Here is a 15,191-nt window from a genome sequence, read left to right on the forward strand (position 1 = left end):
TTAGTCGCATTAGACGAGAGATAAAAAATACATAAAATTAAAATACATTTTAATTTGCTGCCCGCGACGATCAATCTATCGATCTGAGTAACCAGTAATGCCCCATAATCCGTTAGCTATACTGACCAAATCTATTGGTCATCGCATCTAACGGTGCCATATCAAACTAGGGTTGTACGCCCAAAAACTTCAAAACACACTAAACCACGATACTACGGATTTTCATCCTTTTCAATCAGGCAATTCAAAATGCCTTTCAAATCACAACTTCTAAAACTACGATAGGCCATTCAAAAAGCCTTCAAACACCTCCATAATCAATTCTAAGGCGTACAACCCTGTGCCCGAACTACGTTGACTCTGATTCTCCCTAAGGAGATACGTAGGCACTTGGATAACCAAGGCGAGTCCCCTCCCTAAAATCTCAATTTTCCCCCTATTCAATTCCTTAGCTATTAACCTTAACTTTTAGCCATAAAACTTGACCCTTAGATTCAAAGCCAATAGGAAAGGGTTGAGGGTGCCTAACACCTTCCCTCGACCTGATTATAATAACTTACCCCGATCTTTAAACTGCGTAGGATTTCCTATTCGCCCTTCAGAATAGGTGGCGACTCTAAAACTTTAATTTTTAGAGCAGGTTGCTACACACCTCGCCATGGGGATTTGGTTGTAACCTGAATAAGCATCCATAAAAGATAACAATTTATAGCCGGCCGAGTTGTCGACCAGCCTGTCAATGTTGGGCAATGGATAAGCATCTTTGGGACATGCCCGGTTAACATCAGTATAATCAACACACATTCTCCATTTTCCATTAGATTTTTTGACTGGTACAACGTTTGAGAGCCAAGTTGAATACTTGGCCTCGGAAATAAAATTCGCCTCTAAGAGGTCTTTTACAGCTTTCTCAGCAGCCTCCGCTTTCTCGGGAGACTGCCGACGCCTACGTTGAACTACTGCCTTCGCGGCTGGATAAATGGAGAGATGGTGGCAGGCGACCTCATGGTCGAGTCCGGGCATTTCAGCTGCGCTCCAAGCGAACAGGTCGGCGTTGGCTCGAAGGTCTGGGATATCCTTGCCGATCTTCACCGCTTTGTCGGGGATGTCGCCCAGCGGGACGAGCTCGAAGTCCCCATCTGGGATAGGTCGGACGGGGTGAGCTGTCTTCGGTCGCGTCTCTTCGCCATTCTTTAGTTCTTCTTCCTTAAAGAAAGCGTCGAGGTTGACTGAGCTGACGTTGGTCGGTTGATGCTGATCTTCCCGAGGAGGCTTGTCTTCGGCCCTTGGTTTCTTGTTGGAGCTGGAGGGAGGGGCGATTAGCTGCAACCCCTTCATCGACGCGTCGAATATCCTTCTGGCCGCTTCGATATCGGCGTTGATGGTGGCCACTCGTCCCCTTTTTGTGTAGAACTTCATTTTCAAGTGCACGGTCGAGGGAACGGCCGTGAGTTCAGCCAGAGTGGGGCGCCCGATGATGCAGTTGTAGAGGGTTTTGCATTCGATCACTAGAAACCTTGTCTTGACCTGTCTGGAAGCTTCTCCTTCCCCGAAAGTGACGATCAGTTCGACATAACCCCAGGGTTTGGTGGTCGTCCTGTTAAATCCCTGGAGATCGGAACCCACATATGGAGTGAGGTGCGAGTCGTCCAGTTCGAGGGTCCGGAAGAGGTGAGAATACATGATGTCGACCGAGCTTCCTTCGTCGATCAGGATCCGACGGACGTCAAAGTTTGCCATTCTTGCTCGAACTAGCAGTGGGATTGTGGCGTTTGGGGCGCCGCCGGGGAGTTCTTCCAGGTAGAAGGTGATCGGATCCGACTTCCCTTTGAACTTCTGCAGGGTAGGGCCGAGGTCTGAACTGGCGCTGATCAACTCATCAAATTTCCTCTTTACTGAGCTGATCGTGAGGGAACCTGGGTCCCCGCCATTAGAAATGACCATGGCGGTCGGGAACCCTTCCCAAGTGCTGAGGGCGGATGTTACTCTGACCGAGGGTATGAAGTCCTCTGATCGGGTGATGGATAGAGCTACTTGTAAGGGCCTATCATCTGGCGAGTTGCCCTTGTCAGAGTTCTGTTGGTCGTCCCTCCAGGAAGGTTCTCCTTTCTTTGTGTACTTCGAAAGGCGACCTTCCTTAATCAGAGTCTCGATGGCGTCTTTGAGATGTATGTATTCGTCAGTCAGATGCCCGTGGCTCTTGTGATACTTGTAGTATTTGGATTTGTCGGTCCCCGGTCTGGCGGGGTTCGACTTCGGGGGCCTGATGCTAGAGTTCTTGAAGTCGGTGTTTTTGCATTCGGCGAGGATTTTCTCGCGTGAAGCGTTCAGGGGAGTATAGTCGCTGAATCGACCGGCTGGTCCCCTGCGTTCTTTCGCGTCGAGGGGCCTGTCCTCTCTCCTTTTCTCATGTCCTCGGTGTGAACCCGAGTGGTCGTGGCTCGATCTGCGGGCAACATCATTGCTCCTCGAAGCCTTTATTGCTGCCGCTTCGCCTTCTTCGAAAGTGATGAAAGCTTGGGCTTTGTGGAGGAGGGCATTCATGGTGTGTACCTTCTCGATCTTTATAGCCTTCTTGAAATCGCTTCTGGGGAGGAGTCCTCGCTCTAGGAGGTATCTCTTCATGTAGTCGGTCGTCTGTACTTGGACGGCCTCTTTGTTGAACCTGTCGAGGTATTCTCGGAGAGGTTCGTTGGTTCCTTGGATCACAGCCTCGAGGTTTGCTTCAGACTTCGGTTGCCGACGAGAGGCTATGAAATGGATCAGGAAGAGTTCCTTGAGCTCGGTCCAGGAGTGGATAGAGTTGGGTGGAAGGTTTCTGTACCATGTCATTGCCCCTTTCCTGAGGGTGGTCGGAAAGATGCGGCATTTGATGGATCCCCGGACGACGTGATAATCCATGACGGCTTTGATGCTTCGAATGTGGTCGTCGGGATCAGTGGTTCCGTCGTATAGATCTAGGGTCGGTGGTTTTTCCATCCCTCGTGGAAGACGAGCTCTTTGGATGCTTTCGGACAAGGGGCTGTGGAAGTCTTCCTCGTCACTTGGTCCTGGAGAGGTCGAGTGTCTGTTTCGCCGGGGTTTTCCCTGTGTTTTGCCTGGGTTCTTGCGGTTGTCCCGGGGAGGGGAACGCTCACGGGGTTTCAACACAGCTTTGGAGGGGGCCCGGGAATCTCTCTCGGGAGAGAGGCTCCCAATTTCTGTGGCTTTAGGTCTCTGATTCTTTCTGCTCTTTCGTGGTGGAGAGCGAGAATATGATCTCTGACGACGATACCTTTTAGGCGGGGAGCGTGAAGAAGACGGGGAACGCCGACGATACCTCCTCGGCGGTGAGCGTGAAGAAGAATAGGAACGCGACCGATAGTGTCTCCGCGCGGGGGAACGATATCGTCGCTTACTTTCCAGCTCGTCAATGCGGTCACCTTGAAGCCAGATGAGGCGGTTGGTCTTCTGTAGTTCTTTGAGCAAGAGGACGGTTGTGGAGTCGGCTTCCTTGGGGATATCGACTTGTTCTTGGTCATCTTCGTATTGAACTCTTCGCCTCTCAGAGGTATGGGTGAATGAGGAGGTAACCTGCCCGTCTCTAGCGTCGGTTTCGTTCAGGTTTTGAGCTTGCTCCGGTCCGTTCTGGGGTTGAGGCTGCTCGTTCCCACCGTTTTGAACTTGCTCGACGTTCTGAGGTTGCTGTCTTCTGTTAGGTTGCGAGGTCTCATGCCTCGGTCTCCCTTTCCCGTCAGCGGTATGTTGTTGTCCCTCCCGCCGATGTCGATTTGTCCCCTCGGGGGCGGAACCTTGGATGAGATTGTCCAGATGGAAGGGATCAAGGTTTGGGACGTTGACGTTGTTGTTGTTGCCAGCCATGACGATCGTAGGATGGATTAACTTTGATCTTTGTTTGTTAATGAAGGGGGAGCAAGATTCCCACAGACGACGCCACGAATCTGACCTGATCAGAGTGGATCGTCACGGCAGTTGGATCTGGCTTGATGAACAAGGTGGGGGGGTACCTGCAAGGTTCTCCGATGCTAAAGTCAGAAGCTATCAGAGAGAATGAGGGTTTAAGAAGTGAATAATAGATACCTGACCCTCTAGTGAAAGAGGGTATTTATAGCCCCAGCGCTGGGCCAAGGTTTCCTAATTGAGCCAAATCCAGTTGGAGGCCCACGTGCTAGGAAACTGCCAGAACACCCTCTTCTAGGGCTGAGTCAGCAGGTGACTCACGTTCTGGGAAGAGCGTGGCGTAAGATTCGGAGGAGGTTGGCCGAATCTTTCGCTGACGCGTTACGTGGTCTTCTTGACAAGTCCGTAACGGCCACTAAGGAAATGGGCCCAAACGTGTTGGGCCTGCTCGGCTGGGTAGAAGAGCTGGGCCTGCTCGGCCCAGTCCAGAACAGCTAGAATGCCCTAAATTCTTCAAGAAACAACTAAAGGAGCTTTCTAATTCTTGATCTGATCAGGACAATGATCCTGATTATGTACCTGTCAAGACAGAAAAGTGTACTTCTGATGTAAACTGCGACAATGAAGAAATAATTCAAGATAAGTTAACTGATCCTTACAAGGAACTATATTTCTAAAGTAAAGAAGTCTGTCTATAGGAAGAAAGACAAAAGATAACTATTTTAAAAAAAAAATTGTAGTTGTTTTGAGAATATGTAATTAAAATAATATAAATTTTCATATTAAATAATTCCTATATATATGTAAATAAATTTGTTTGATCAATGTAAACAAAAAAGAATAATTTGTGCGCCAAAAAAGTAACATTAGCTACTTTCCGGTATAAATATTTGACTTATTTTACAAAATACATAGGTTCTGTTTGATAAGATATGTTTTCGAGTTTATAGTTTATGTCTTATGTCTTATAAGCTCATATGATAATTTAGACCCGTTTGATAAAGGTCTTTTCATCACGAGCTTATAGCTTATTTTACTAGCTTATTTTACTAGCTTATAGCTTATTTTCCAGACGCTATTTCAAATACCGTTTTACCTTATGTCTTATAGTTTATTATTTTTTCTTCCTTTTTTTATCCTTATTATTTTAATTAAAATTCATTTTTAACCCCTTATAATTTATTTTAATTTAAAATAAATAATTATATATTAAATATCTTTTATGTTATTTTACATTTATAAATTAATTAAACTGTTAATTTTACCAAATATTTCAATTATCTTATAAGCTATTAGTCTCAACCATCCGCCATAAGTTATAAGTCATCAATCATCAGCCATCATAAGCTATAAACTATCAACTAACTTATGAGTCAACCATTATTTTTACCAAACAGACCCATAATGATAATGATTCATTGTAACAAACAATAGCTACTTACCACATTAATATTCGATTAATTTTGCAAAATCATTGCTTTTATTAATTCAGTATTTTATCATTGATTTGAATCTAGAATGAGAATCATTGCACAAAAGAATTTACCATCATCTAAAAACAAAATTATAATTGAAACGAGGAGAGACGGTTACAATATCAGCATGATATTTATATGAGTTAAAAGCAATAAGAATAATCTAACCATCTAAGAGCAATTATAAGTTCATACTCATTCAATTCAAACAAATCCTAAATTCAAAATTGATTAGTTCACTAATATGAATTTATGGAAACGCTCTTTAGAATCAATGTGTAAAGATCATGAAAAATCAAAAACAGAATACGATGATATTGGTTGAAAACATGCAGTATTTATAATATACATAATTTAAATGAAAATAATAAGAATATAAGATAATTCTCATTCATTCCAAAATATAATATTATCTAAGAGTAAAGGATAACAAACATAAACCCTTAATCAAATTTGATCTGTGAGATAAAAAAATAAAAAATATGGTCGATTAATTCAAAGTATGATGCTAATAAATTAGGGTTCATGTGATTCTAACATGTAAAAAATTATATTTTAATAATCATGAAAATATTGATTACGATCAAAATAACTTGAACAATATTGATTAGCGTGACAGTACCAAGAACTACCATTGTTAAAGATTGGATCAAAATAATTCAAACTCTCAATTTATAATCACATATTAACGATAAACAATTGAGTCTTAATTCATATAATCTAACTTCTGGTATCAAATGTAAGTGAAAAAATTTATTAATCAATTATATGAAATTAGAACATCAACACTTATTTATTGAAGACATGGTTTGAAAATAAGAGCTGTTGTTCTTATCACCTTGATTTGGAGTCCTAAAAAGATGAGTGACCGGATCTTTCTCTGTATCTCACACTTCGGTTCACAACTTTCAATGAGAAAAGATGAAAGTTGTAGAACCGTCAGTTATGTTTCTGATTTCATAATTACATATGAGTAGAGCTATCAAATGGACTGACCCAGCCCGCTTCGGCCCGGGGCCAAAACATATAAAGGGGCTGAAGTGGGTCGGCCCAGTTATCTTATGGGCTGCTAAAAACGAGCCCAACCCAGTTATTAATAGGCCTAGTGGGTCAGTCCGATTATTTCAATATTATAATTTTAAATTTATAAAAAGATGTAATGGATAAAAGCTACATAACATAAGTTGAGAGTAATGATAAACTTAGTTAATTGATATTTAAAATATTCATTCATAAAATCAACATCTATATATATTATTCTCACGAAGATATCTATGTAAAAGTATAGAGAAACTCAATAGCATCTCTAATACTTATCATAATTTCTCTTTATCTCACAACTATTTCTTTAACCATATCATCTTGAAAGATATCTTCCCCCTCTTTAACTTTTCTTTTTTAATTGAAATACTCTTATGCAATTATACCTTAACTCTATTTTTTTCTCTAAAATTAACTAAAATTATTTTTAAATTTTGTTTTTAATGGGCCAACCCGAAGCCCGCTTCGCCAGCCCGACTTGACCCATAAAAAACATAAGTTCGGTGAACTGACCCAAAAAGATAGGATTATGTTTTTTAAAGATTTTTTGCGGTCCAACCCATGATAAAACACGAGCCGGTCCAATAAACTGAACCCATTTTAACAGCTCTAAATAGAAGACACAGCCATATAATATATAATATGGTGTAGACTAACATGGTGTAGTACCCCAACTTCACACGTATATAGTGAAGGGATATATAGTATCATGAATATTCGTAGAGGAAATTTTGATTGAAAATACCATATATGTAGGCATACTATTAAAATTTCTCATGTCAGCCTTAACCATATCTTCAAAGTATCTGGTTTGGGTTAAACTAGTGATGCCAAAGGTGGTGTGCTAAACTTGCACTCTAGGAAAGTATACGGGATAACCTAATTGTTTGAAGAAAAAAATGAGATTTGAGAGAGTTGATTTCTTGTAAAGAGTTTTCAGTGACAATAACACCGTCTATATTGACAAGAATGTAGAGAGTAAAAGATGGCGTGAATTTAGTAAAGAGAAATGATATGTATACACCTGAAATTGACATATACATTATATATTCATACGATAATGCATACTGTTTTATTTTTATTTATTATTTTAATCAAACTTGAAACTTGTGCAATTGAAAGTGAGAGTTAAATGCTACGGTGTACTATACGGTGTTACAATTGGAGTGTAAATATAACACTCCTCTTTAGTAAATAGAGATTGTCACTTTTGGTGGACCAGAAACTAGAATTTATCAATAAATAATGAAGCATGTGAAATGTGAAATCAAGCTCTTGGAGTTTGAATTAGTCCATAAATTACTTTGTTAATTTTGCAAATAAGAGATCAGTTTCCTAGTTAATTTTTTGGGCATGCACTATGTTATTAGACTGAAAGATGCCACCATTTAGAGTTGCACCGTTGGTGTCGATTTTCTTGATTGGCTAGTTATGAAAGGAGAAAGTTTTGGAGTATTAAAATTCATTCTAGAATAAAAGCTCACGGAGAATTCTTCATAAAGAAATCTCAATATGAATGAGATTTAAAATAAAAAAAAGGCATAATGTTGCTCGTATGACACTCTCTTTTTGTATAGTATGCGCAATATGTTACTCGTCATTTATGATACGATGAGTTAAGTAAATCTCAAACACTTTAAAATTTAAATCTCATACACTTTATGTTGAACAATATTTAATTTTAAATATAATTTATATCTTATTAAAAGGTTCATGCTTGTAGAGGTCTATATTATAAGCTAAAGTGAATATGCATTTTATGTGCGTGTCATCAAGCTGATGATTGATTCAACCGTGCTGTTAGAGAATATATGATGGTGCTGGTTGGTTGTACTATTTTTTTACAAGAATTTTACTCTTGTATAGGCAAGATATCTATGACTATTTAGGAGCATGTCGTGATGCAGTAGATATAGCTGGGAAGCAACAGCATAGGTCACATAATATAAATATTTAGGAGATGCTTTCATGTTTATCTACAAGCAGTTCGATGGATATGTCACTCTGCTACAAGTATTTATTTTTATTTAGTTTCATTAGTTTTATTTTATTTATTTATATTTATTAATATTATTTTAATTGATAATATTCATGTTGGATTCACGAGTATTTTCTAACTGTTGGTAAGAAAGGAGAGTCCCAAATTGTGATAAGCGGTAATAAACTTCCACGTGCGATGAGATAGACTTATAAGAAAGGGGCAAAGTTTGGTGATCTTAGGAGCGTGTTAGGCGACTTGGCACATGTTGATGTCGTATGACGTCTATTCGAGAGTCATAAACAAGATATAGTATTTAACAATATATGTCATTACATAGGGATTTGAAATGATGTGGTACAATGGTTCCCTACTTGCCTGGTGTATACACCATTTTTGATTTAGGAAATATATATCACCTCCACCTCCTAATTGCAACACACTTGATGTATCTGTTAAGTGGATTGGATATCATTCTAGCGCGTTCGATGTGGTTCTTCCAATAGGTGTGGCTAGTACCTCACATGATGTTGATGCTTGATACTTGGAGTGGTATTATAGGGCGTTACATCCTCAGTTGATTCCACCTCCTTGGGATAAGCAAAGAGCAGTGTTGGTTCCTGTATATGATGAATGACCATTATGAAATTCTGGTATCAGATATGTGATGTCGAATGAGATGTCACGTCACAAATATCTGTTGATGAAGTTTATGAAACAAGGTGGCAACAGTAACGAAAAATAGTGCAGAAAGGTAAACGACACGGGAAATTGTTTACCCAGTTCAGAACAACCTTCCTACTCTGGGGGCTACCAAGCCAGGGATGAAATCAATATACGATAGTATCAATTCGAAGTTAAACTCCCCCGTTTACAACTCCTCACTTAATCACTACCCTTCCCATGACTTCTACCGAAGACTCACCTAGTTATGAGCCCTCCTCAAATCCCCACAGTCACAACCCGTGACAAAAACACAAACAATCAAAAGTAGAAGACACTTTTCAAAGACACACAATTCTCAATGCTTAAAAGTTTATGAGAACTGACACTACTCTCCTTGCTTCACAGTTTCGAAGATTACACAACATTCAACACCTACAGGTTTGTGAATGCACAGAACATGGAACTTACAACACAACCAAAATAAGGATTCCTAGAACCCTAAAAATACAAATATCAGTTCCACTTAAAACCGTAACAAGGAGGCTGCACAAAGTCTGTTGCTTGATCTCCAAGAAAATAGGTTTTCAATCCAATCTTTCCTTAATTGTCTCCAATTATTGAGATTGTGAAAACCAACAAAATATATCTGATTGAACCGATCTTGGATACACATCAGTAATTGAATATTCCACAATATTCTGTAGCTAATAAAACAGTTGATATACTTGACAGATCATCTCCAGCAACCACGCCCCAATAAAACACGATGTCATATCATGTTGTGACATCTTGTTCAACATGTTGAGAATTATATGGTATGACATTTTATTAACATGTTTCAGTTTGGTTGGTTTTACCAAAAGGCATGTTGAGAACTATATTTTATTATTATTTTATTTCATTTAATATAACTATTTCATCAATTATTTTAACGGTAGAGATTTAGTGTCAAATTAAAATTTGACACTGTGGTGTTATTTGATTATATATATATATATATATATATATATATATATATATATATATATATATATATATATATATATATATATATATATATATATATATATATATATATATATATATATATATATATGAGATTTGTCAATTACTTATTTATATAAAAGTGGATAATTCACAATTTATCAAACAAAAAGTAGATAATTCAAACATAAAATTTCTTTCAAAAAAATTATTTTGTATTCAAGGGAAATGGTCCAAAGGAACATTTAATTTTGTAAGATATTTGTCCAAATTATGACAATGAAAGAAAAAATAATTAGTGGAAAAATAAAATAGTGGGCAGTAAAATTAGTTGGAGAAGATGAGATGATAAACAAAAAATGAAGAAGAGGTCTGTGTTTTTTTCAGTCTCACTAGTCACTCTCAACCTCAAGGGTCCCTCTCTTCCTTTAGATTTCAGATTCAAACACATTTATACCATTTTTCTACCTTTATTTGCTTCATAAACAAAGTAAAATCAAAACCCCAAAAAGAAAATTTCTTCATTCACTAGTACCTGACCCATATTCCCAATTTGTGGGAATAAGGTAAAGTTTGTTCCTTTTTCTTAATTCAATTTCTGGGTTGGGTTTTTTTAGCTTCAATTTTGTTTCTAATGACTTAAACATGTGCATTTGTGCAGTAATTGAAAGACGAGTTATTGGTGAAAGTGTGTTTTTTTAATTGTCAAGAAGCTATGAATCCTCCAATTTGTGCCCCTTCATCTTCTTCTTGCTCATATATTCGTCCCCATCCATGCCTCACTTGTTGTTCTCGAAATTTCAAGTTTCCTCTGTAAGTGTTCCTTTTGCCAATCTTTTTTTTTTTTGAACATTTTTAGTAACCAAGTATTTTACTAAGGTTATTTCTTGTTTGTAGTTTAGTTGATTTAACCAGAGGCATCATAGTTTTAAATCTGAACTATTAGCCCTAACTATTAAAAGATGGCATTTTACTGATTTGGATAGAAGCATGGTCTTGAATAGCAGAAGTTGAAGTTGTTGTTGATTCATGTAGCAGACCTCACTTAGTGCTAAGATAAAACTTCCATTTGCCTATTCATTTCAGTTTACATTCACAATTTTATGTCACCGTAACGCACCGAGAGTTCTTATAACTTCTTCCTTGTATGCAATTGTGTTTTTCTTGCTTTTTGATTATTTACTTACTAATTTTTTACTAAAGTTTTCTAATGCTCTAAGATTCTTTATTTTTATAGGCTATTGCCACAGGCAATATGTACCACTCAAAAGGCTTCGATTAATGCTAATCCGTTGAAAACTTGCATAGTTGGCAAATTTACTCCGGGTTGGTCTGAAGCACAGCCTTTGGTTTCCAAGCAATCATCACTCAACAGACACCTGTTACCTGTGGAAGCGTTAGTAACTTCAACAACTCAAGATGTTTCTGATACTCCTCTTATTGGTGATGATAAGATCGGAGTTTTATTGTTAAACCTTGGAGGTCCAGAGACTCTAGACGACGTGCAGCCTTTTTTGTTTAATCTCTTTGCCGATCCAGTAATACTCTAGCTTTAGCATAATATTCATATGATTTGAGCAAATTGTTTTTTTATCACTATTATTTACATTTTCTATACAATTATGCAGGATATTATACGATTGCCGAGGTTATTTACTTTTCTTCAGAAGCCATTGGCTCAATTTGTATCTGTTTTAAGAGCACCAAAGAGCAAAGAAGGCTATGCTTCCATTGGTGGTGGATCCCCTCTTAGACGCATGACCGATGCACAGGCATGGCACTTCCCGCCCGATAACCTTTTTCTACACTCTACAACACATATTTCAAATTTGAGTCGTTAGATATCACATTGAAAACTTTTTTAACTTACCCGATTTTGAATCGGTTATGTGTGAGAAAATTGGTTTGAGCTCTCTTATTGCTCTAATGGTTCACTATACAGGCTGAAGAGTTAAGAAAATCTCTATCCGAAAAGAATGTCCCAGCCAAAGTGTATGTTGGCATGCGTTACTGGCATCCATTCACCGAAGAGGCTATTGAGCAGGTATTTATCATCTTTATCTTAATATTCAAATTGGATAGCAATAAATAAGATTGTGCCGCCGTAAGTGATGCATTTTTAGAAATTAAGGTCCCTGTGTTATCAAAATAAGTGATCTAACAGATTTTCCTATGAAATACATTATGTAGATTAAACGGGATGGAATTACAAAGCTTGTTGTGCTTCCACTTTATCCACAATTTTCAATTTCAACCAGTGGTTCAAGTCTGCGTCTCTTGGAGAGTATATTCAGGTGATTACTATAAAAATCTACTATTATCACACATCATCATATCCAACTTATCATCTAACACTGTTATTGTATGAATTATTCATTGGTTCCATTCCATAGAGAGGATGAGTATCTAGTCAACATGCAGCACACGGTAATACCTTCATGGTACCAACGTGAAGGGTACATAAAAGCCATGGGAAATTTAATTGAAAAAGAGCTGAAGAGTTTCGATAGCCCCGAGAAGGTACCACTTCATTTATATTTAAATGACCAAAGCGTGGTTCCTTAACATTTTCATCTTATCATGTTATTCTTCTACTTCAAATGTGGATAGCTTAATTTATATGGTCACTATCAGATACTTTGGGTTAGTATAATAGAATGATGGCGGCAAATTACTCTGCTCGATTAACTTTAATGTATTTGGGAGATTGTCGAATGATATTATTATTTAAAAATAAGTGAATTAAAACAGCCAACATTTTGTTTATTCTTTATAGGTTTAATTGTGTTTTTGGTCTTACTATTATGGTCAACATCTGATTTAGACCCCCAATAATTTTGTGGTCAAATTTAATCCTCTCGATTTTTTAATTACTACAATCAAGTCACTTCATTAGTTTTTTTTCTTCTAAGTAAAACATTAAAATCCGCCATTATCTACTCAATATTCACAAATTGAACCAATTGTGCCTTTTATTCTTCTTCTACTCAATTTAGAACACCAAATTTCACTCAAAATTGGGGGGAACTTTGAGAGAGAAAAAACCTTTGAAAATTTAACCTCAAAATCCTTCAAGTCACTAAATCTGTTCTAAACCCCTAATTATCTGAGTAGAAAAAGGACTTGGGTTTTTTCGTGAAGGAAATTTGATGGAAGGACTTAATTCTTACAAGACCTGAGATTGGCACTCAAATACCGGAGATTAAATTTGTACAAAAAATTGTTAGTACCCAAACCACACATTAACCACAGTTGAGGATCCAAAAGTTCAATAAGATTTCTTTTTATCTTACTTTGGCATTAATGACAGTTTTTCCGGAAATCAAGCTCCGTTTGAGCTTAAGGTTGGGCGTCACGTCTTTGTAAATATTTGTTTTAGTCCTAGTGACTAGTTTTTATTGCAGGTCATGATATTCTTTAGTGCACATGGGGTGCCGGTTGCTTATGTGGAAGAGGCTGGTGATCCATACAAGGCAGAGATGGAGGAATGCGTGGATTTGATCATGGAAGAGCTTGCGAAAAGAAAGATATCTAATGCATACACACTTGCTTATCAGGTACTTTTTTGTTACAAACTTGTGACACAGCTTCTTGTTTAGAAGTATTAATAGATGAAATTGGTTCTTGAAGTGCGAAAATTCAAGCTTACTAATGTTTACTTAGAGGAAAACTCTATCATTTTTCGTTCTTGAACATTCCTGATTAGGATGAGACTTTTCCACCGCAAAAAAATCAAATGTCTAGATTTATAGTGAGATTTCTTTTCAGCATAGTCCTCACCAAAGTCACAATTGGAATTTCCCTATCAATTAGGACATAATATTCTGAACAGTTTGTGTGATTCAGCTGTCATTATATAAAGAAAGCCTTTTGTAAAAATAATCCTCTTTGATATGGATCTGAGGAACCATGCAAAGACTACTCAATAGCGTTCTTGCAGATGACTCATCTCTACAGTACACAATAAATCTGTATCAATCTCTTCCTATTCCCAAAATATGGCCACTGCTTCTAGATACATCCTTTTCCAAATTTCTAACTGTTTACTATATTTCTTTACAGAGTAGAGTTGGACCTGTGGAATGGTTAAAACCCTATACGGACGAGACAATAATTGAACTTGGGAAAAATGGAGTAAAAAGTTTGCTGGCTGTACCAATTAGGTAGCATCAACCTCCCTCGCTTTTTACTACTAACGTATAGTTGTCGAACTCTCTCTGACCTGGACTAGAGTAAGTGACACTTGTATTTGGTTTAACTTCTTTATTCACAGCTTTGTCAGTGAACATATTGAAACACTAGAAGAAATTGATGTTGAGTACAAAGAACTGGCACTAGAATCTGGAATAGAAAAATGGGGCCGTGTTCCAGCTCTCGGATGTGAACCCACTTTCATTTCAGACTTGGCAGATGCTGTAATTGAGAGTCTCCCGTATGTTGGTGCGATGGCTGTTTCAAACCTTGAAGCTCGACAGGTACTCTTATTAATTCTCATATTTATATCTCTATTTTATAGTTGTGTGCTTTCATTGATTGATCTAACAAGAAGTTTTGGTCTGTTGGCAGTCTTTGGTTCCCTTGGGCAGTGTAGAAGAGTTGCTGGCAGCGTATGACTCGCAACGCAGGGAGTTGCCTCCGCCGATATTGGTGTGGGAATGGGGATGGACAAAAAGTGCTGAAACTTGGAATGGAAGAGCAGCTATGATTGCAGTGCTACTTCTGTTGTTTTTAGAAGTCACCACAGGAGAGGGGTTTTTGCACCAGTGGGGAATACTGCCCTTGTTTAGGTGAATGAGATGAGACCTCCCTCCCCACTCAATGGCAATGGAATCTAGTTTTTGCATGTATATGTATACCGTTAGCATCACATATGCTGCTTATTATCGAAGTCATGCACACGGAAGGAGCAACATTTATGGATGGAAAGAGAGAAAAATAATGTATAGTGATTTACTCTTGTATGTATCTAAAGCATTTATATTTGGGTTTCATGACTTGTGATAGCTGTTGTAGCTTAAAAAGCAGTTATTGAAAAGAGACTGTCAATTATACTGTGTTGACATGAGAGATAGAGTTTAAAAAGGATGCAAAAATTCTTGCTCATTTTGTTTGCTTCCCAGCTTGTCAACACAACCAGTGTTTTGTTT

At 38.0% G+C, this 15,191-nt stretch overlaps 1 protein-coding gene across 2 annotated transcripts; it reads left to right on the forward strand.

Moving 5' to 3' along the window:
- Positions 1-10,376: 10,376 nt before the first annotated feature.
- LOC131602931 (ferrochelatase-2, chloroplastic-like) lies at positions 10,377-15,163 on the forward strand. Of its 2 annotated transcripts, none has more exons than XM_058875157.1 (11): positions 10,377-10,615; positions 10,706-10,857; positions 11,282-11,582; positions 11,673-11,816; positions 11,987-12,088; positions 12,235-12,338; positions 12,438-12,564; positions 13,449-13,601; positions 14,107-14,207; positions 14,318-14,519; positions 14,611-15,163. In XM_058875157.1, exons 2-11 carry the CDS (start codon positions 10,760-10,762, stop codon positions 14,833-14,835), a joined length of 1,557 nt encoding a protein of 518 aa, XP_058731140.1. In that variant the 5' UTR covers positions 10,377-10,615; positions 10,706-10,759; the 3' UTR covers positions 14,836-15,163. The 2 variants fall into 2 exon arrangements, with proteins under 2 accessions (XP_058731140.1, XP_058731139.1); XM_058875156.1 differs by having other exon boundaries at positions 10,378-10,610.
- The last annotated feature ends 28 nt before the right edge of the window (positions 15,164-15,191 follow it).

The sequence above is a fragment of the Vicia villosa genome, linkage group LG5 (genome assembly GCF_029867415.1).
Source record: "Vicia villosa cultivar HV-30 ecotype Madison, WI linkage group LG5, Vvil1.0, whole genome shotgun sequence".
NCBI lineage: Eukaryota > Viridiplantae > Streptophyta > Magnoliopsida > Fabales > Fabaceae > Vicia > Vicia villosa.